Here is a 22,691-nt window from a genome sequence, read left to right as displayed (position 1 = left end):
TCGCTCTATACTCCCTTCTAAGTGCACTAGGTAGGGAACAGGGAGCTAAATTACATTAAAAATACTGGCTCCAGTATATAAATTGTGCACTATATGTATAAATAAGTAATTTTGTCTTTGTCCCTCCTGCACACACAGTGCACTGCTTGTGAAAAGAGCCACAATTTCAGAAACACAGGGCACGAGCTAGTGAACAAGACTTAGTGTATAAATATCAGTTACAAAAACAATAGATCAGACACAATGCTATACCTCAAACACTGTTTCAGCTGATATTTTAGGCTGATCACACACACGCTAAACCTATCAGTGCTATTTAATAGCAAAAAGCTGGTGTAAATTGAATAGTGCAGATAGGCCTAATTTTATTTTTTATTTTTTTAAATTGGGGGAAAAAAAATTGACCTAGATTTATTCAAGCCAGCAAATACAGAATTGTGACATAACATTCCATTTTTTAAAACTCCAAAAATATTAAATTAATACTGTTTACACTATACTCAAATTTCCAGAGTGCTTTAGTTGGTGGGTAACACACTGCCCTCCAATCAGTAAACAAGGGTTTCATGACCACCTCAGACTACAGCACCAGGTTTTACAAATAAAAGTCCTTGGGCAATACATTTACTGAAACATTAACCAATCTCTGAAACAATAAAGTGGTTGACCAGGTATCTTCCAAATGCCTTAAAATGGTTTAAGAAACGGCTTCAGAAGATTGTGAGAACTAATAATAAAGTGCATATAAACACTTTGTAACCTGTAAAACAATTAAAGATCTCTAGGAAACCCACACAGACACAGAGAGAACACCACACAGACAATGACTGAGGCAGGGACTGAACGGTCAACTCCAAGACCCTGGAAACGTGTGGCAGTGACACTGTGTAGTGCACCTGTTTCAGTTTCATTCAGAACACATACCAGGCCATAGCTGGCATTACTCAATGCAAGGGGTGTTAAGAAGGTGGTCTGTCTTACATCAAACATTCAGACTGGAATTCTTCTGCTAAGATTACTATATTTTTGTCTATTTCCCAAAACATATTTCAAAATAATGTTTAACCCAAATGTGTGCATTACTGTGTTTGTGTTGTGTGATACACTGTTTGCATTAAACATCTGTGCCATAAACCTTCCCAGAATTATAAAAAGAAGGCATTCATCACACCATATTCCATTTGCTTCCAACTTCCACTTAAAAAAAACGCATAAAAGGACACATACTGCTTCAACAAAGCCTTTGTATAAAGTGATATTTATTCTCATATTTCTGATATCGATTACAGTTCATATCTGCAGCACAACTTTAAAGTGTAGTGAAAATGCTTTATAGTTTGGTGAAGCATATAAAACCATTTGAATGAATCTGAGCGATTACAGACCAGCTGTAAGATCCGGCAAACTGTTTTAGCTTTTATTCCACTTGAGAAATCAGTCATTTTTTTAATGCAACCATTGCATTTTCTGTAGTTAAACTGACTGCAGTTCATAGAACTGGATATTCTTTTTTTTTTGTTTTGGATCAGATAGTTTTTTCTTGCTAGAAATTACTTTTATTTGTTCAAATTTAAATGTAAAAAAATCACTGTGGGAAAAGCTAAAACAGACCGCCATAAACATTATTAGTGGGACACAACATGTTTAAGTTTAACCACTAGAGGGAAGCGTGTTCCTGCATTTGACTGCTGTACAGTATAACATGGTGGGGACTTTCACCATTTAGTCCAGCACAACCTGTCCAAACAGGGTGTTGCATCATGTGTCCAGCTGATTTAATTTATCGCTTAATAACCACCTGTTCAAAGGCTCCAGTACCAACCCTGAAAAAAACAAAAAGAGATTGAAGAAACAACATGTTTTATAAGCTCACACCCATCAGTGACCTTGCAAAGTCAAAAACACAAAACAAATGTTTTCATAAGATATCTGTGGATTACAGTTACTCTAATCTGACACACCTTGCACTTTACAAACATTGCCAACCATATCACACAGGTGCCATGACGCACCAGGGACACCAGTCACCATGGCATGTAAGAACCTAAGAATACATACCTGGTGTGTTGTGTGCCCAAAGCTGTGCTCCCATCAGGACCTACAAAAAGCCGCAGACCTTCCTCTGTAGAAGACACACAGTTTTCATTTTTTAATCCTGGGGTTTCCCCTAGTAAAATTAATATTTACAGCACTGTACTAAAATAAATGGGGAGGGTGGGGGTTTCCTACCCTCCTCAACAAATGACATAGCTCAGTTTCTGAGATGCTGAGCCTTGAGTAGCAACAAAAGCTCTGTTCTCCCTAAAACAGGTCAGTGAAGCATCAAGGATTTTGAAGGTGTTTTAAAAAGGTGAATGTTACATAGTGTTCATTTAAACAAGACAGAAGCCGTGTGGTTTCCTCTTAAGCTACTTAAGCAAAAAACACTTCCCAGAGTACAAGCATAAAACAACATACAGTTAAAACTAAACAAACAGGGATTCAAAACATTTTACTGCATTTGTTAAAATCACTAAAACACAATCAGTGTCATTAACGATAGCCACGTCAGAGTCGTTCACACTGGTGACAATGGGAAGCAGACATCCAAAGTGTGGAATTTATTACCTCTAAAAACAACCTAGTTACATTTGACAGGTTTAATTCAATTTGATTCCTCTGTGTGTTTCGTTACAGCAACACTGACGGTGCAAGGCTGCCAATCAAATTAACAGAGACCAGCTAAGCACCCTACATTTACATTACATGAGCATTACAGAGTTTAAACCAGGGGTGGGCAGTCTTATCTTTGCAAAGGGCCGGTGTGGTCCATTCGGGCCAGAGCACCCCTGATTTCACTCCTTTAATTATTTAGTCTCAGTACAACAACTGATCATGTGACCTCCTGGTTGTTTGGAACAATAACCAGCAGCGCACCGGCCCTTTGTGGATAACACCGCCCACCCCTGGTTTAAATGCTCTGCATTTCCTTGCATTGTTTTTATTTACATTTTGCACCCTTCCCAACTTTTAAAAATATATTTTTTTTTTAGAAACAGGGTTTTACACAAGACACATTTGTTTGGAGCCGAGCACTGGGACAGGTTTGAAAATGAACATATTCAAGCTGCATGACCTTCACGTTTGCCTTAATTTATTAGATGGCACACTTCCTTTGGGCTGACCTTGTGATGGAACCTGAACACACACGCACACGCACCCACACACACACTTTAAACAGGGAAATTCCTGCACAAAAAGTCCTGTACAATCTGTGTCAAAAGGAAGTTGCACAAATGCATGCACACACACGAACACCTACTCCAAAGTTAAGACTCCTCGTTTTGTTATTGCTAATAAAAGCAATAACTCCATAGAGACACCAACAACTAAACAAATTAGCTGCCTGGTACATTTCTTTCTTGTGTGTGTCTACAATGACTAAAGAGGCATTCACACAATAAACTTCAAAATGCAAAGAAAATCAAAGTAAGAAAAATGTGTTTCTGTCCGTCATTCCAACGTGAAGACAACAGCTAAAGGGAACGTCAGCCCTGTGTCTTTAAGGTGGAATGGTGTGTTTGAGGGAGTATAACAACTGTTGTTTGTAGTTGTCTGTAAGTTTTTATTTACTGTTTAAATGACCACAGACAGTGTAGCACTGTCAGTAATGCAGTTAGACTTCTCCTGAGTTTGGAGACATTTCCACCTTAAGAGATCCGAAACAACAAAAATAGGTCAATATTAACCACCTGTGGAGCAGGAATAGAGCAACGTCCTCATTTAGGTTTGTGCTTTTCAATGTGTGGAGTTCTGTTTGTGGTTTAAAACAAATCTAGATGCCTCTGCCATATATGAGAGAGAGAGAGAGAGAGAGATTGGAATTTTATAAAAAGTGTCTTTTGACTACAGTCGTGAACTACGCCTTAAGCATTTTGAAAAGCTGTGAAATACACACTGCAGAGAAAAAGATGAAAAAGAAAAGAGCACCAAAACTCAAACTGTCATTCTGCTGTAACTAGCAATAGCACGACACAATAGCAGGCTCAGATGAGAACTTTTCAGATGAGAAACTGAGAGATTCACTGAATGTGTGTGTGTGTGTGTGTGTATAAAAACACACCTGAAATTGTATTACAGAATTAGTTACTGGTGGGTCTCCGTCTGTCTGAGTCTATAACTAGAGCAAGTACATTAAGCCACCAAGTGTGTGTGTGTTTCATGTATTTGTATTTGGTAGAGGAGTAACCAGGGTAACTGTTATTTTCACTAAGCCACAGCACCGCAGACGCTTCCAACATGTGCAACGAACAGTGATGTAACAAAAACACAAATGCGTCACTTGAGTAAACTTGAGGGTAACTTTGGGAAAGAAGCCAGTTTCTAAATGCCAGTGGTTACATGCATTTTTAGACTCTCAAGGCTATTATTGTTACTACAACAACAACAACAACAACAACAACTACTACTTCTGTATTAGCACTGAAAAAAGTCAGTGTGCTTTTCTAGACATGTAAAAAGTTGTGTGCTAACCAAAGTTCTGAGCAACTTTTTCCCTCTAGTTAAAGACGTTTGTGTGCTGTGTTTTTGCCCGTTTCTGATTTGTATGACTTCATGTGTCTGGAGTTTTTGTGAAGAGTCCCGTGTCCTGGCGTGAACATACCTTCAGCACTGGAGTCCAGTAAACTGCGGCTGAAGTCCTGGCTCTGTAAGATTTTCTCTATGATGTCATCAGGATCTACTCTTGTAGCATCCATTCTTTTCTGGGCTTCCACTGAATCCTGCTTTAAGACATGCCTGAGACACACAGACACACCTTGGTTTCATTGAACAAACAATTATATGTGAAGGCTACATATGACCTGGTCAATGCCACATAATTCCTGTATTGAAAATAACAACAAAAAATATACAGAAAAACTGCAAGGAACTGAAAGCAACATCAGCATCAAACAACAAACTCTTGGCTTTGTCAATAATAATATTTTAAAACTAACTTTAAAACAGAGGGCTGCACTGAGGACAGCGCCCTCTAATGACCGATGCTGTAAAGGTGTACTGAAATAAATATGTAAGTATTGAATTATTGTCCAGCCCCGCACTGTATAAAGCACAGACGTACATACATAGTTACAAATTCCTGTACCTGTTGGCTCTGTCTGTGCTGGTGCAGTGAGAGGAGCAGTTAAGATGTTGAGGATCGCTGACTGCAGAAGTAGTGGGATGTGAAAGTACAGACTGTCTGTCATCACTGGCCTCTGGTAAGCTGCCCACTCCTAAAGAAGCACTGCCGACTGACACATTCCTCTTGTGGGACAGTTCTGACAGACTCGAGGAGCGAGAGTGACTTGTGCTGTAGCCTAAAGGACACCATATAGAATTAAAAAACATTTTAGTGCAAATACTTTACTCAGTACAAATAATTACTGTGTTACCACCTGACACTTTTGTATATTAAAATGTGGGTGACAATGGTGAAAATAAATACAACAATATTAAGTTTTTCAACATTAATTTGATACTGAGAAGTTCTAGACGCATTGTGGCATTAAGTTTTGCCAAGGTCTCCCTCCACAAACCATGAAAATGATCAAACCTGATAGCTTTGACTGCTGGCTTGCATAGCTGGAGGTTCTAGAGTGACCATGTCGCAGATGCTCGTCAAGAACACAGATAGAACGGTTCTTCCCTGGGGTGTCTACAGAGTATGACAGAGGAGGAAAGTGTTTAAGAAATATTAATTGGGTTAAAAACACTTCATCCTAAAGTCAATACCAAGGCTGGGACACATGCCCATAATATTCATTCATTGTCTGTCTGAGCCAATGTGTGTTTTTGGAGCGTGGGAGGAAACCGAAACACCCGGAGGAAACCCACGCAGACACAGGGAGAACACACCACACTCCTCACAGACAGTCACCCGGAGGAAACCCATGCAGACACAGGGAGAACACACCACACTCCTCACAGACAGTCACCCGGAGGAAACCCATGCAGACACAGGGAGAGCACACCACACTCCTCACAGACAGTCACCCGGAGGAAACCCATGCAGACACAGGGAGAACACACCACACTCCTCACAGACAGTCACCCGGAGGAAACCCATGCAGACACAGGGAGAGCACACCACACTCCTCACAGACAGTCACCCGGAGGAAACCCATGCAGACACAGGGAGAACACACCACACTCCTCAAAGACAGTCACCAAGAGCGGGGCTCAAACCCATAACCTGTGGCAAAGTGGAATTTATTGTATTGTATTTCACGACAGTTTTACCATAAGGTTACACCATCCATTATACCTTGTTCTGTTTTTGATATTTCTCCTCCTTTCCTGTCTTCAAGCAGACGCTCAGCTTCTCCAGGAAAACCAATGGTCATTGCAGTGGATGGAGGTCTAAAGGGTCATTTAAAAAAACTATTTAAGCAAAAAAATAGACAATTAACATTAATTTATGCTACAAGTAAACAAATCAGTAGTGAATAACACACATTATTTTAAGATGAAATGCTTGAAATCTATGCCTTCACTAATATACAAATTAATCTGCAGAGACACGTATACATTTAATGATATATTACGTTCCAACAGTTTAAATGCAACAAATGTCTGAGAAACATAACTGAATATTACATAACACATAGAATATTAGTTAATTGAAGGGTAAAAATAATATCCTGAATGCCTCATATTCAAAAAGCAGTAACCAGGTTTTCCAAAGTAATGCGTGGAAAGAAGTTATTACAAATAGATAATTTACAGCTTATTATTTAAACACCAATTGCTTTTTTAATGTCATAATTTCTCAGTTACCAACATACAGTAAAACATCTGTAGACCTCGCTTAGAAACAATCACTATTTAAAGGCATACTGATTTTGTTCAGAATACATTTAGTTCTGTGCATCTTCATCAGAAAATGTTTCCTCAAACAATATTTCATCATGGAATAAAACACGATGATCTGGAGCAGCTGCAAATGAGCTTAAGGGCTCATGCTCAACACTAGGGGTGGGCGATGTGGCCCTAAAATTATATCACAATATTTTAGGGTATATTCTAGACGACGATATTCTTTGGCGACAGGAAAAAACACTTATTAACTTCAGCAAAATACCAATGCAACAAAATAAACATTAAATAAGTCAGAATATCACCATTATCATGACGTAATTAAAAATAAATTTATGATATTATTGCAAACAATTTGATATTGCACAGCCCAACAACACACCAAGGTTTGCTAAAGGTGCATAAAACACTTGAGTAAAGTAAGTGTTAGAGCTCCATTCCATTTGGAAGGAGTTGGAGTTTCTTTTGCGACTCAGAACTAATCACCCACCATCAGTACATGACCACATCAGTGCTCACATGGTTATCTTCACAAAATCTAGCGTAAAGCCTTCTCAAATATAGCAGCAGTGCATGCTGCAAAAGGGCAACAAATGACATGTCAATACCCTCCACTTCTGGAGAGTCTTTGCATGAGACATTGTCCACAAACCTGTTCATGCCCAAGGAGTGATAAAATAAACAGGCAGTTCAATACTGTATAATTACACAAAGCAATATGTAATCAAAGCACAGCTGATTACACAAAGAGACAGCTCCAAATTTAATAAAGCATCGTGTTAAAGCTCTACTGCTTTGGGACCGTCTGTAACCACTGCATCAGAGACAGCAGGATGTATGTGAGCCAAACTTCCTGTGAGCCTTCAGACACTGCGGTCAGACACCAACCAAAAAATTCTGCGGTGTTGCAGAAACCCACCACACACACAAACTACATTATGCTGCTGCAGCAGTTATTACTACGGATACAGGTCACAAAAGAAATTAAATATGATCTTACGTTTTGAAGCAGGGATCACCAGACATCAGCTGCATACTTATAATCACCTGTTTGAAAAGAGACAAAACAGAGATTAATCCAGTTATTTGACTAATTATATAGTGTGTAATATGCGTGCCTGCAACATCATCCACATAAAGCTCACTCACTCACAGATGAGGAGGAGTGTTGGATACAGATCACTGGCTTTCCCCGAAGTTTACATTAATGGTAGTTGACATTGATTAAGAGCATAAGTTGCTTGCAATTTCATTTTCAGAGATTCTGCGCAGATGGAACGGGCTACTTTTATCACTCTCCTCTGAATGCCTTCCATATCTCACTCAAAAAAAGGAGTAGTGCCACACCTTTTATTTAATGACATACCTTTGGTTTATTCTCTAGTTAAAGAAACACTATGTAATATTTTTACCTTAAAATTACAGCTTCAAAATCTGATTCACTGAGCTGTAACAGAACAGAGCCTCTGTCATTGCTACTCTGCACTCAGCACTGCAGAAACAGCACCATGTAACTTTTGGAGGAGGTTAGGAAACCATACCCCTTCTCTCCTCTCCTAGTGTTCCTTTAACACACATCTTTCATTTGAGTGAGAGAGAGAGAAATCTATGCGCGGGAGTGGACAGTGGCATGCAAATATTTGGGTACCCTAATTTTCACATATGAAATCAATAGGTAACAATTAATACACAAGCACTGTTCATCGGCAAAAGCTAACATTAGGTAAAAATAACATTTTGCAAATGGTACAGTGTACTTCAAATATTTGTTTTTATGTTTTTTCCCCTCAGCATTATAAACTCAGCTAATAAACAGAAACGTTGTGCTAGAGTTTGCATTAAAATGACCTATTAAGCTTGAAGGGAGTGTTTTAAGTCAGGTTTCACTTCAAATAAATTGTGCACATTTTGCGATTGTCTGTGCAGTATATACCTTGAGTATCGAGTTGTCCTGGCGCGTGTGCTTGGTGTCGTAACCCTCCAGCAAACAGCGCCGTGTTGTGCTCCCTGAACCAGCAAACTCCGCCAGATTCAAATCTGCAAAGCCAAGCTGCCACAGACACACGTGCACACACAAAAAATACAGACACAAGAACATTATCAATCACACTCAGTTTAAGAAGGTTTGCTGAACCGCAACAACATCTAGAGTTTCCAATAAGACATAGACATTTCTTCCTCAGTAAATATGGAATCCAAAAAAAATATCCAGAGTAATTATAACTGGAGATGGACGTTGTGGCATGGTGCGAGTTGAACCATCTGCAGCTGAATGTGACAAAGACAAAAAAAACTGGTGGTGGACCTGAGGAGGGACATGGCACCGATGACCACTGTGTTTATCAAAGGGGGTCAGTGTGGAGGGCTATAAATATCTGGGAGTGCACATTGACAATAAACAGGACAGGGCTAGAACACTGCTGTCCTCTGTGCTGTTGCATGCTGGGGCAGCAGGGTGAGGGTGGGGTATTTTGAACTGCTTTATACAGTATATTCCATATTATCACAACCACTTTATCTGTAAGAGTTTAAAGTGTACTTTTTGCAAATTTCTATTTTTTGTTTTCAATTATTAGTGTTTATTCTATCATTCATTCATTATCTGTAACCCTTATCCAGTTCAGGGTCGCAGTGGGTCCAGAGTCTACCTGGAATCATTGGGCACAAGGCGGGAATACACCCTGGAGGGGGCGCCAGTCCTTCACAGGGCAACACACACATTCACTCACACCTACGGACACTTGAGTCGCCGGAGCACCCGGAGGAAACCCACGCAGACACAGAGAGAACACACCACACTCCTCACAGACAGTCACCCGGAGGAAACCCACGCGGACACAGGGAGAACACACCACACTCCTCACAGACAGTCACCCGGAGGAAACCCACGCAGACACAGAGAGAACACACCACACTCCTCACAGACAGTCACCCGGAGGAAACCCACGCAGACACAGGGAGAACACACCACACTCCTCACAGACAGTCACCCGGAGGAAACCCACGCAGACACAGGGAGAACACACCACACTCCTCACAGACAGTCACCCGGAGGAAACCCACACAGACACAGGGAGAACACACCACACTCCTTACAGACAGTCACCCGGAGGAAACCCACGCAGACACAGAGAGAACACACCACACTCCTCACAGACAGTCACCCGGAGGAAACCCACGCAGACACAGGGAGAACACACCACACTCCTCACAGACAGTCACCCGGAGGAAACCCACACAGACACAGGGAGAACACACCACACTCCTCACAGACAGTCACCCGGAGGAAACCCACACAGACACAGGGAGAACACACCACACTCCTCACAGACAGTCACCCGGAGGAAACCCACGCAGACACAGAGAGAACACACCACACTCCTCACAGACAGTCACCCGGAGGAAACCCACGCAGACACAGGGAGAATACACCACACTCCTCACAGACAGTCACCCGGAGCGGGACTCGAACCCACAACCTCCAGGACCCTGGAGCTGTGTGACTGCGACACCTACCTGCTGCACCACCGTACCGCCCGCAATTTCCCTCTAAGATCAATAAAGAACTCCTGATTCTGATAACACAGTGTAGCCCAAATTTGCTTATATTTCTGCATGTGGCCAGCTACGTGTGTTTATGTTAGGTTATGTTAGGCCAGCTACTATATTTGTGTTACCTTAAGAGACCTTAGCAGTAAAGCAGGGTGTGACAGAAATACTGTAAAAGAGGAAATCTCCTCTGTGTTCAGATGCAGACAGCAGTTGTAAACTAGTTTAAATCAGATGCTATAAACAGGCCATAACTGAATTATAGGCTTTTAACTGGGTCATACACTCCTGTACTGAGCAGCAACAATAAAGGATAAATATTTTCCCTAAACATAGCTTTCATTTAATTCTTAAGGTTTTACACGTGTTTAATATGAAGTGCTCCACTCTAAGAGAAAAACCAGACACTGAAACATTAAACACTTCTAAAAGCTTGTCATTGCTGCCACTGTTACATTCATTTCCCACATGTTGTAACTTCAGGTTTGTATTTGCACAACTGTAAAGAAGTGTGTGTGTGTGTGTGTGATTCTAAGACTTCGAAAAATAATAACTTTAAAAGGAGAAGGATAAATCCTTTTTTTTTTTATTTTAAATGGAAGCCAATATAAAAATATTTTATTCAATAAAAAAAGAACCATTACCTTAGCAAAGGTCTTGCCACCTTTAAGCTCCTGTAAAATCACAAAAACAAACACCATAAAACACTTTTTTCAGACAAAAACCATGTAAACTCTGACAATCTTCCCCTACCAGCAACAATTAACTTTGTTTTCCACAGACCAACTAAAGCAGATACAGTCTGTTTCTGTTTTGACCAAAACCACAGAGTCCCTTAGATGTCAGCGGTTGGAAATCATACTTAAATAGCAGCCGTACGTTCTCTGTATCATTACAATGAAGGTTAGGAAATCCTACGCTTCCTTTCACTCACCTTTCTCACAGACACTCTGCACACACACGGGTCCAAGACTCCAGTCCCAGCGCTTGCACTCATCTTACATGGGAAGGAGAACTTCTTTCTCCACCTCACACAGTTAGCTAGAACTGGTTCCCTAATAAAGAACACAAAATGTTACAACAAATGAAGTTTGATTTAATGGTGCGGTAGCAGTCGACTGGCACTGGCGCTCCACAACAGAAGAGGAATGTGGTTTTAATCGTATTAAAGTAGGAGTTTTATGATTTTACTGGGTGTTTCTAAATGCTTTGACAGACCAGTATAAAAACACACACGTTGGAGGGTATGTAGCATTAAGAACTTTCTCTCACACACACACACACACACCCCGAGCAAGGGACTGACCCGGCTCTCCTGAATAAAAACACAGATGTCTTGTGTAATCTGCTGCATAGTTGACTGAATAAGACCCACAGGCACAGCTTGTTAACCTGTAAAACAGTGACTAATCTAAACACTACATTCTACAAATCTGTGTAATTGTGGCAGAGTATATAGAGATTTACACTACTGCATACAGTCAGAGAATATAAGGATATCACCACATTGTCAAGATCTTGATCCTTGTTACTGAACCATAACAAATGAAGAGAGGGGAGGGAAAAAAAAGACCGCTTACTTTTAATTTTTTTGTTTAAGACACTGATATCTTAATTTCAGTATCAATTCCTGAAGGATATTTTTGCCTCCGGATTGGGGTGGGCGATATATAAATAATTTCACGATGTTTTAGGGTATTCTGAGATAACGATATTTTTGTTGATTTGAACAAAACACTGAAAAAGACTTATTGATTTCAAGAACACACTATTGAATCAATATAATTTTTAAATAAATCTGTAAACATTTGCCTTTTTTTTTTTAAATATATTTTTAAAACAGAACACCGTGGGCATGGAGCACTCAATATTTACAGTGTGTACAATTACACCTTGCCTTTCTTCAGAAATTTGAGTGGTAAATCATTAAATCATACTAATTTAACTGTAAACAAAACCTGGTTCCTCTTGTGGAATTCTTTCTAAAGACTTGTAGGTTTCCCATGTTTCATTTATGTTCTTCAGTTAAAAGCCAAAATTAACCTAGTTCACATTAAGCATAATTCATCAAAATGTGCCATATATTTTAAAAAATACAAAAAAAATGTTTCTTCTCCATGATCTTTAAATAAAGTGTAGTGTTTAAAAAAAATAAAATGCTTTATGACAGGGGAATGCATCAGTGAGAAAAAACTATATGAACCAATAATGTTACTGCTTTTTACCAAACACACTGCAACGGATAACGTTAAATTGTCTATTACGTTAAATCTAAGAAGTAAAATGTGTTCTGATTTCCATTTCAGTGTGAACTTTAATATACTTGAATATTCTAAACTGGTACAGAAACATTCCTCTAGTTCCACGGGTTTGGAGTAAACTACACGTGATGTGGATGATGAAGTCCAGGCCCCAGGGAGTGGGGACCGCCGGCAGCAGGAAAGCTCGTACATTTGGAAAAAGCTCATGGTTGCCATGGAGAACAACAGCCGGACGCAGGCAGTGACTGGATCTCTCGGAGTAGTTAGTTCTGCCGGTGACTGCCGCTGACTCATACACTCCCAAACATTATCACACATCTCTCTTCCTCACTGACGAGGAGCACGAGCAGCATTTCTTAAACAAGCAAAACTCCACTGGGGAAAAAAGGAGGCTGAGGTTACAGTTGGAAAAGGCTCTACCAGCCACATTCCTCGAGTTTCACTGTGTATTTCACTAAAAGTGTTTGTATCTGATGGTTCTTTAATAAACAGTTGCTGTGAGATATGAGTAAGATAGGGCTGGACGATACGGCCACAATTTATATCACAATATATTTCTTAATTTTGTTCGATACGATATAATTCCAATATCGATATAAACACTATTAAATCCACTGAAAAACATCCAATAAACATCCAAGAAACACAATGACATCACCATGAAACAAAGCTCTTGGCTTTGTCAGTATTAATATTTTTAAACTAACTTTAACATCGTGACCACAGCTCCCTCTAATGACCAATCAGTGACAGATGCTGTAAATGGTGTATTGAAATATTTAGCGTTTAAAAATCATATCGTTATTAAAAACATTTTATATTGCAATACATATTGATTTTTTTTTTTTTTTTTAAAGTTCAAGGAACCTACACAAACTGTGTGTTTTACATTAGTAAAATTTAAAAATAAAAACGTTTTAATGGTTATTAAAAGTGAACTACAGTGTCACTCTTAATCACTCAAAGAAACTTAAAATTCATCAGGATCCCAATTTGGGCCACGTCTATCAGATCATTTGATTGATTTAAGACGACAAGCTTCTGCCCCATTGATCAAACCTTTTACTAATGGTCTTTATCCAACATAAAACTGAACTTTAAAAATAAACAAATAAATACAATATGCCAGTGACAGTAGTTTGTAGATACAAAGCACCATGTGCTCAGTGTTAATAGCTGTACGAATGTTGTAAAATAAGTAAAACTACTCTGAAGTGCTCTTCATTAACATTAGAACAATGCAGCTGCTAATTTTCACACTGCAGATTTAATCACCCTCTCTATCTCTCTCTCACACACACAACTTTAAACTGCCATTACATTTTGCACTAATGTTCTTGAATGAGTTTGAACAGCTCCTTATTGTTACACTGTATTTCACAGTACTGTTGCTTCTTATTCTGTCAACGCACTGTGTTCATGTGGTTTATGAGTTACTTAAATCTCCATACGTTGTATAATGGCAAATAAACTCGTGTGGTTGAGAATATTGTTATGGAGCTCTCAGTATTTACACAGCGTGTATAATTAAACCTAGCCTTTAAAGGAATTAGAGCGGTAACTTAATCGTACTTGTTTATCTGAAAACACAACCTGGTACAGTTTATAATGACCTTTAAACTTTCTAATGCTTCATTTATTTACTTCAGTTTAAAGTCAATAAAAGCAAAAATAAATAAACCCAGTTCATATTTAACATAGTTACACTATATATAGCTTCTTCATGATCTATACAGAAACGCATGCTTTTCACCAATCAAACTGCAATGGATAACATTATTTCTGATCTATATTTCTTCACACTTAGTCTATTACATTTGGAAATGCATTAAATTTAAGCACAATCTCTTCTGATTTCCATTTCAGTGTTAATTTTAATATTCCCGAACTGGAACAGAAACATTCCTCCACTTGCCTGGGTTTTTAAAAGTCTTTATTTTACTGTGTTTTCAATAAACCTTTCTTCTTTACTTTCTATGTCCTATTTTATGTTTATGATTAATGCTCGTGAATAAACCAGCAGTCGGTGCCAGGGCTGAGAACTTTAGTTTAAAAACTGCAGTCTCAGAGAGAGTCTCAAAAACACAGATTCAGACTGCCAGGATCTCTGACGTCATTTACGCAAAGAACCAATTGCAACAACTTGGAAGTGGGGTCTGTAGAGTTGTTGGGGGCGGGGCACCACTTGTATTTTTATAGATCTGCATGTGGTACAGATGCATTAGAGAATTTCTTTTTAAATCACTAATAAACGTGCAGTTTTGAATGAACACAGGAGTTTTTAAGAGTTTAATCGATGTCTGCCTTCTAACTCTGTTCAGAACAAAGTTATCAAATGAATCTTTTCCACTTTGAACTGAGATTTTTAAACAAAGACAAAGTCAGCGTCTTTTCCCTGCGCCCCACACTGGAGATATCTTACCTGTTCGACTCCTCTGTGAACCCCCCCTCAGTCAGCCGCACTTTACAAAACAGAACCCCGTTCACAAACGGCACCGAAGACAGTTCCTCCAGCTCCAAATCTACTCGAAACTTGAACTTCTTTTTCTTCATCATTTTGAAAGACATTGAACTGCTCTAACGCTGGTTAATACAGCGGTACACCGCTCCTGTTCTGTTCTGTCCCGTCCGAGAGCTGAAGGAGCCAGTCGCCGGACTGAGAGAACTCCGTTAAACTGAACTGTCCCAGCGTCTTTTCAAGCGGACTGCCCAGCGAATGAGGCTTAAGCACACTACTCTTCAAAATAAAAGTCCTGCTTGAAGCTTGAACTTTGTGTTGGACTCAATCTCTTCACTATCCTTTAGCTGCGAAAAATAGCAAATAAATAAACGAATAAATACACTAATTTGCCACTGTGCAAAATGGACATCTCTGGTCATGTTTTGTTGATTTTGAGTGAATATATTTTAATTCCTCTCAGATAATAAATTACGTTCAAGGTGTTATATATAAAATGGGACATATCGGACATTCCGACAGTTCTTAGTGAATTTTGGGGTGGGGTATTCCACAGAGCAGGATTTCTCAGTTAGCCAGCAAACTTAAGCCCAAAGTTGAGGACTGTCCAATAGGTACCAGCCTCAGCTCTGAGAAGCCTGACTTTGGGCTTAGGTTAGCAGGCTAACTCAAACCATTCGTTGTGGAATAGCACCCAGGACTATCACTAGACTATTTTTTGTGGAGGGATTTGGGATTTTCGGCTACTGATAGCGCCATCTTGTGGAATGTAAATGTAATATTTTTAGAGATAGACCTCTCTATACTGTAACTGTGGAGAAAGTAAAATCAGAAATAGCTTTAATTACCTCATGCCAAAGTATAAAAATCTCACTAAAGTAGTCTAAAAGGTCCTAAGTATTATAATCCGAAAAATGTTGGTATATCTCTGTATTGAGCAGTTTTGCGCTGGATTTACTGCTGGCTTTGGTACTTTAAGCCTCCAGTTCTTTCAAGTTATTTGTTGTTCTCTTTATTTTCATTTGAACCATTCGAATTTGGACATTATTTGCACAACCTTCCTGAATGATGTACTGTTTTTGTCATCACTGTTTTTTTTTTTATATACACATACAATTGTTTGCACAGTGGGTTGTGTTAAATTTAGTTGATGGACATTGCTCCCAAGGAGGAACCAGACTTGTGGAGGTCAACATTATTTTCTGTTGCCTTATTCCTATTTTAATTTGTATCAATTGAGAATAAGTGACAACATGTAAAACACTGAAGAGTAACGTGTGTTTTCCCTGTGTGCGCTTGGGTTTCCCCAGGTGTTTTGGTTTCCTCGCACAGTCGAAATACACATGTTGGTGGGTCAGTTGTCTGTGTGAATTTGTCCACTTGGGTGAATGGGTGATTCTTTGTGGGCTCTGGACGAACCGTGACCCGGAACCGAATGAAGTAGTTACAGAAAATAAACGAATGACTTTAGTTCACACTCTACACAAAGCCGCACTTCGGCACATATGAACATAGAACAGCCAATTTTCTCTTAAAAACAAAACATGTAGCTAGCTGAATTAAATCGTTGCCTTTTTTTTTATACACACTCTACATTTTTTTGTTTTGTTTTTATTTACCAGAGTGAGTAATTATTAACTATTTTATCCTTATTTTTTATAATCCATATTATTTTATAATTATATTTTAATTAATTAATTCAATAATTGAATTACCACTCTACGGCTCTGGTATTCACAGAACCGCCCACCAGTAGCAGTTGCTAAGGCAACTTAGACGCCATGACCTCCATGGAAACCGTAAACACGTCCCGTAGGAAGACACACACCGTCACTGAATCACACTGAAGAGTTTCATATTTCTGTTACAGAGATGGAGGAACTTTCTTCCTTTCAGAGTCTGCAGGCGCTTTCCGCTTTGCTCTCCACAGCAGCGGACGAGGAAAGCGACGAGGAGGACACCAAGGTAAAACCAGCCAGAACAACACACACACACACACACACACACACCACTCAAACGTACACAAGCTACTAGCATAGCGTCTTTACCTCCCCAGAAAACGTCTCTCCACTTAGTTGGCTAAAGTACTTCTATACATTGATTCGTATAAATTCTTGAACTACTGCTTGTCTAATTAAGCAAAGTAAATATTCAGTTTCAACATTACTACAGTAAAAATCTTTCAAAATAACACTTAAACATGGTAACAATGTACAGTTACTTCAGCCCGGAGAATATGACTCAAAGTGCAGACTTGGTCATGTTTTTAATTTAGTTTGAGGTCTAATTACTTAATGAAACTGTACCTGTTTTTTAGTTTAAATAGTGGCAGTTAAATCTGAGACAGTATCCATGTTAAATTCTACTTCTGTTAAAGAGCAAACTGAATTAGTAAACAGTTTAGTTGGCTTCAGATCCACAGCTAGACTGTAGTTTCTAGTCCTGGATTATATATAAATCACTGATACCGGTGCCCTGTCCAGTGCAGTAGGGGTTGAATCTTTTTGGGCCGGTTGCTGGGATTTAGACAGAACCTCTTAAAGGAACACCAGATCATTTATTTACAAATTACCGCTTCACAATCATTGTGATGCTCTGCTGACCTGTAATAGGGAGAATAGAACCTCGGTTGTCGTTATTCCAGGCTCAGCACTGTAGAAATTGCACTATGTAACTTTGGAGGAAGGTAGGAAACCACCCCCTTCACAATGATTTCAAGACAGTGCTGTAAAAGTGTATTACACTCTGCAGCTTTAGGGGGGGAGCCCAAAATACCAAATCCTAACTAGTGTTTCTTTAAATTGGACAGAGTATAGATACAAGGAGGTATATACACAGGTGTCATCAATATCATTTGTAGGTCACCCACAAAATGGCCACCAACTGCTCACGCAATGGACCTCAGTAAAACATTGCTTGGAGTATTAATATTGTAATCACACTTTCCACAAGTATTTAAAAAAGGTTTGCTCATTAAACAATTACAAAATCCATCCATCCATCCATCCATTATCTGTAACCACTTATCCAATTTAGGGTCGCGGGGGGTTCCAGAGCCTACCTGGAATCATTGGGCGCAAGGCGGGAATACACCCTGGAGGGGACGCCAGTCCTTCACAGGGCAACACACACACTCACATTCACTCACACCTTCGGACACTTAAGGTGCCAATCCACCTGCAACGTGTGTTTTTGGACTGTGGGAGGAAACCGGAGCACTCGGAGGAAACCCACGCGGACAATTACAAAATGACCTTTTACATTCTTCATTCATTGTCTATAGGCGCTTATACAGTTCAGGGTGGGGGTGGGGGCCAGAGCCAGCAACTAAATGAGTATCTGTTTTTAAAACAGGGGACATAGACTTAACAAGTTTTGAGAATGCCTCCCCCATTCTCTTTGCAGAATGTGAAACCCATGGCAAAAATGGGCCCAGGTCACATTGGTGCTTCATCTTCTACTTCTGGAAAAGAGAAGAAAGCAGGTGAATTCCTCCACCATATTTACAAATCAGTATTTTACAGAGATCAGTAATTCAACGACATACTAACAGTCCAAATAATAAAGACTGAATGGGACTTCAGGTCCATATGAAAGACCAAATTTGAATACCTCTCTTTCTATCACCCCTCCACCACACACACACACACACACGTAAAGTCAGCAGTGTATATTTGAAGAAGAACACAACAGACATATGGGATGTGGAGGAGGTGACAGAAGGGACGCACCTTGATGACCTCACAGACCCTCGTCCTCAGCCTGAGTAAGTCCTGTACTGTCCATATATTAGTCTTAAATCATTTCAAAAACATTAGAGGGATACAAACATACTGTATGTGTAACAATGGTCATAGACTACATAGTGAAAAGTAAAAGGTGTTGTCCATCATTTGTGCTATAAAATTGTACTGTCTATTAGTTTAAAAACATTTCAAGAACCTGTGTGTAACAATGGTCATGTTAACATATGGAAATCCAACTACATTTAAACAGGGAACATCTATGTGGAGAAACACAGCTCTCTGGTTTGTTTACATACAGAAGCTCAATGTTTTGAGGTAGAGTAGTACACAAAAGTAATTTATCTGTAGGTGTTTATTCACTGTTTGAATTCCCACAGAAACTCATGTGTAACTCGAGCTGTTTAGTTTTGTAGCACTTTCGCTCTGTGTTTACTTTCATGCAGTTAGCGCTCTCCTGAATTTAGAGTCAGTTCCACCTTAAGTAATGTAACTGTAACAGCAGTCAGTGTCATGTTTTTCAATGTTTGGAGGTCTCTTGGCCATCTAAACAACTCCGGATGCCTTCTCTCTGCAGTGAGGCGAGAGAGGGAGCGCGCGAGAGACTGGGGACTGGTTTTGAGCACACAAACAGACTGGAGAGCAGCAAATAATGAGGAAACATCAGACTTGATGTTCAGAAAGTCTATTTTATTTAAAAACATTTAATTTAAAGCTGTTAATCACAACTTATGCTTTGAATTAGCCTTTAATTTCTTTGTCAAAGCACATTATTATACATTATAGACATTCCTGAACTTTTTTTTTTTAAATCATGCACATTAAGTCTGGTTGTGTGTGTGTGTGTGTGTGTGTGTGTGTGTGTGTGTATCTGGTATTTACACAGCTAGAGCCAAGACTTGGCATTACCACTGGTGTAATGTTCACAGTTGTGCCACTGCACAGAAAAGGAAACCCACCCAGCGCTCCATGTCCTGACAGAGATTCTAGAGGAAGTGTGACCTGCTGCTTTTCAGCTGAGCAGTCGCTTCTCCTTGACATTTCCACTTCTCAAAAAATAGCACTTACAGTTCAGTGATGCAGCTCTAGTAAATATTTGATTTTCTGATTTGTTGGAAAAAGTCTGGCCCTTTTGATGGATGCCACCTGAGAGTCAATGAGCTCTTCAGAAAAAGCAATGAACTGTCACATGCCATCATGCCTTTGACCATTTTTTTTGTGCAGCTTAAGTGTCACTGAGGTATAAATTTATATTTTCAATCTAATTACTAGCTCATTAAACTAAGGCTTCATTAAATGATTCCTTCCAACAAATAACCATAACAGCATTTCCATTTTTTAGTACTCCTCACTTGTTTTGTCAGTGAAGATAATCAGGTTTCAGAGTGTGTTCCTGTCATGTGTTTGTAGCATTTAGTCTCGCTCTGTTTCTGTCATGTGCACTTTTTCTGTGTGGTCACATATTTTTGTTTTCGATCTCCCTCCGTCTCAGTCCTACTCCATTTCAGTCCTTTGGAAGGCTCCCCATACTGAGGGCTGTCCCAAATTGATTAGTCTGATGGGGAGTGGGATATGAAACCCTTCAGCAGCGAGTGAGCACTCAGTTTTACTCAAACAGAAGGGAGGAAAACACCTTCCAAATATAAGTTCTGTTATCATTTTCAGCTAAATTTTATAGTTGGTCTTTATCATAAGGTCATCAAAGTCATGGAATGTATGAGTGGTGAACTTAAACTTAATAAGATCATATACATTTATTTCACTCCAAATCAGTGGGCACATACTGTACAAGCATTAATTAAAATGACATTCGTTGAGTGTTTGCATTGCAATTATCTGTTCCATTTTCTTTCTAAGTGTTAGATCCAGTTTTATTTTGTTTTATTAAAAACCATCTCGAGAGGTGAATCCGCCTCCTTGTTTCTTCGTAACTCCCTCAGCGTTATAAATAAAGAGAAGAGATAGTTTAGCGACAGCTTCATTTAAAATAGAGGGCATTTCCAGCTAAAGTGGTGTATACAAAATTTCATGTATGGTTTTTAAATACAAGAGTTCCATTAAATTTAATCAGAGAGGGATCAGAAAAATGTTACTAAATAATGATACTCAACATGAGCATTTGTATCTGTTCCTTGAGCCATGACTAGTTATATTCTCTCTCTGTGTGTGTAGGTATGACATTATTTTGAAACAGAGTGTGGGTACTGAGGATCTGTTTCTGGGAATGAGCAGAAAGGATCCATCCTCCATGTGCTGCGAAAGCATGCTGGTAAATTCTCTTCTTCCCTTTCAGACTCTCAACAACGTGCCTCAAATATAATATTTATTTGTAGTAGTGAAGTGTGTATTCTCTCTCCACCGCTCTCTTTCTCCCATAGATTAAGGTGAAGCTTCCAGACACTAAAACCTCTGATGTAATGCTGGACGTGAGGGAAACGTTTCTTGATCTCAGAACACCGAAGTAGTATGTTTCTAACTGTTCTTAATATCTACACAGGGAAGACTGAATAGGCTCTTTAGCTTTACAATGCAGTTACACTATTGTCCAGACATTTTTTAGCAATCATTAAAATAAGTATAAATTACTTGAATCTAAATGCATCTCGTACAAAATGATTGTAATGTATATGAGCTCCCTCTCTTTCTCTGCAGCAAGCTAGGCCTGCATCTTCCTCACCCTGTGCATAGTGGGGAAGGGACAGCCCGGTTCGTTACAGAGAAGTCGGAACTTGAGATCACACTCCCTATGAACAGACCCCTGGATGTCATCAATCTGGTGTGAAAAGAGGGACGGGAGAATCCAGAAGCATTAGATAGGAATGGAAAAGATGAAAAGAGTTCATTTACAGCAGCAACAGAGAGTGAGGTTCAGATTGAGGAACAGAAACTTATCCATGGTGCATTCACGAGCAGCTCATAGTTATTTGGAATCACAGGTATTCTGTTTGGACCTGTAAAGTGTGCAGGTTGTTTTAAGTATATTTTTGGTTCATTTAATAAATAGCTTTTCTTTATAAAGAATGTCTCCCGAGTCCGACACAACCTCACTGCCTGCCATGCCCTGTAGGTCAAAGCCAAGCCTTGAGGTGCACAGACCGAGGCAGTGATATGGCCATGTTCTCCTTTCCCCCCGACCTGAGCAGCTTTTGGCATGAGCTTAATGAGAAACACCTCACAAAGCACACGGATGGGTATAAAGTGAGATAATGTGTTGTTCGTGATGCAGATTTATTTTAAGGATATGATATTTTAAGTTAATAAATGAAGGTCAAACCTCCAACCTCCAGTGTCCAACAGCTTTCTGCAATTAGTGCTTTTTGTAGGGCAGAGGTGTCTTCACAATAAAGATGTGTATCTGTTGGTTACATGCAAAGATTTGTCTGCTTTAAACACTTCCACTACATCTCTTGTCAAACTGTAAACATTAATTCAGTCATTTATCTGTAAACCTTATCCAGTTCAGGGTCATGGTGGGTGCGGAGCCTACCCAGAATCAGTGGAACGCACCCTGGAGGGTGACACATTCACTCACACTGATGGACACTTTACAGTCACCAAGCCATTTGGACCATGGGAGGAAACCTCTCCTAAAAGGGTTTTGTGATCTCATCCCAGGTGAGATTTGTACCCAGATCACCACGCTGAGAGCCCAACACACTACCACTCTACCAACAGCAACCTGCTGAAAACCTGAGTAGCAGTGGGAAAGGGTAAACAAATCAATGGATACCAGGGGAGACTGGCTACCTTCAAAAAGCTGAGGTTTGGTGAGTAACTCCCTACTGAAAAGAACTCAAAAACAGAGGAAGGAGTGTGAGACCTCAGCAATTTGAGACCAAACAA

General features: G+C 39.6%; 2 protein-coding genes across 2 annotated transcripts; one reads left to right on the top strand and one right to left on the bottom strand.

Annotated features, from left to right (window-relative positions):
- Positions 1-1,247: 1,247 nt before the first annotated feature.
- Positions 1,248-15,330, bottom strand: LOC136678609 (EEIG family member 2-like). The gene is made up of 11 exons (XM_066656660.1): positions 15,070-15,330; positions 11,321-11,441; positions 11,031-11,060; positions 8,771-8,887; positions 7,838-7,884; positions 6,287-6,381; positions 5,576-5,677; positions 5,126-5,339; positions 4,643-4,776; positions 2,059-2,122; positions 1,248-1,823 (listed from the first exon to the last, which is right to left on the bottom strand). Exons 1-11 carry the CDS (start codon positions 15,213-15,215, stop codon positions 1,781-1,783), a joined length of 1,113 nt encoding a protein of 370 aa, XP_066512757.1. The 5' UTR covers positions 15,216-15,330; the 3' UTR covers positions 1,248-1,780.
- Positions 15,331-16,896: 1,566 nt separating this feature from the next.
- LOC136679295 (dynein axonemal assembly factor 6-like) lies at positions 16,897-22,046 on the top strand. Its single transcript, XM_066657742.1, has 6 exons — positions 16,897-17,070; positions 18,511-18,589; positions 18,766-18,871; positions 21,021-21,117; positions 21,227-21,312; positions 21,501-22,046. The coding sequence occupies exons 1-6, from the start codon at positions 16,978-16,980 to the stop codon at positions 21,628-21,630; spliced, it is 591 nt and encodes a 196-aa protein (XP_066513839.1). The 5' UTR covers positions 16,897-16,977; the 3' UTR covers positions 21,631-22,046.
- Positions 22,047-22,691: the final 645 nt, after the last annotated feature.

The sequence above is a fragment of the Hoplias malabaricus genome, chromosome Y (assembly GCF_029633855.1).
Source record: "Hoplias malabaricus isolate fHopMal1 chromosome Y, fHopMal1.hap1, whole genome shotgun sequence".
In the NCBI taxonomy this organism is placed as follows: domain Eukaryota; kingdom Metazoa; phylum Chordata; class Actinopteri; order Characiformes; family Erythrinidae; genus Hoplias; species Hoplias malabaricus.
This window is presented reverse-complemented; position numbering and strand designations above follow the sequence as displayed.

Coding starts and splice junctions, on each gene's coding strand:
- LOC136678609 (XM_066656660.1), bottom strand. CDS start 15,215: ATGTCTTTCAAAATGATGAAGAAAAAGAAGTTCAAGTTTCGAGTAGAT. Junction 4,777..5,125: donor AGCACAGACAGAGCCAACAG/GTACAGGAATTT, acceptor TGTGTGTCTCAG/GCATGTCTTAAAGCAGGATT. Junction 1,824..2,058: donor TTGGGCACACAACACACCAG/GTATGTATTCTT, acceptor TGTTTTTTTCAG/GGTTGGTACTGGAGCCTTTG.
- LOC136679295 (XM_066657742.1), top strand. CDS start 16,978: ATGGAGGAACTTTCTTCCTTTCAGAGTCTGCAGGCGCTTTCCGCTTTG. Junction 18,590..18,765: donor TGGAAAAGAGAAGAAAGCAG/GTGAATTCCTCC, acceptor ACACACGTAAAG/TCAGCAGTGTATATTTGAAG. Junction 21,313..21,500: donor GATCTCAGAACACCGAAGTA/GTATGTTTCTAA, acceptor CTTTCTCTGCAG/CAAGCTAGGCCTGCATCTTC.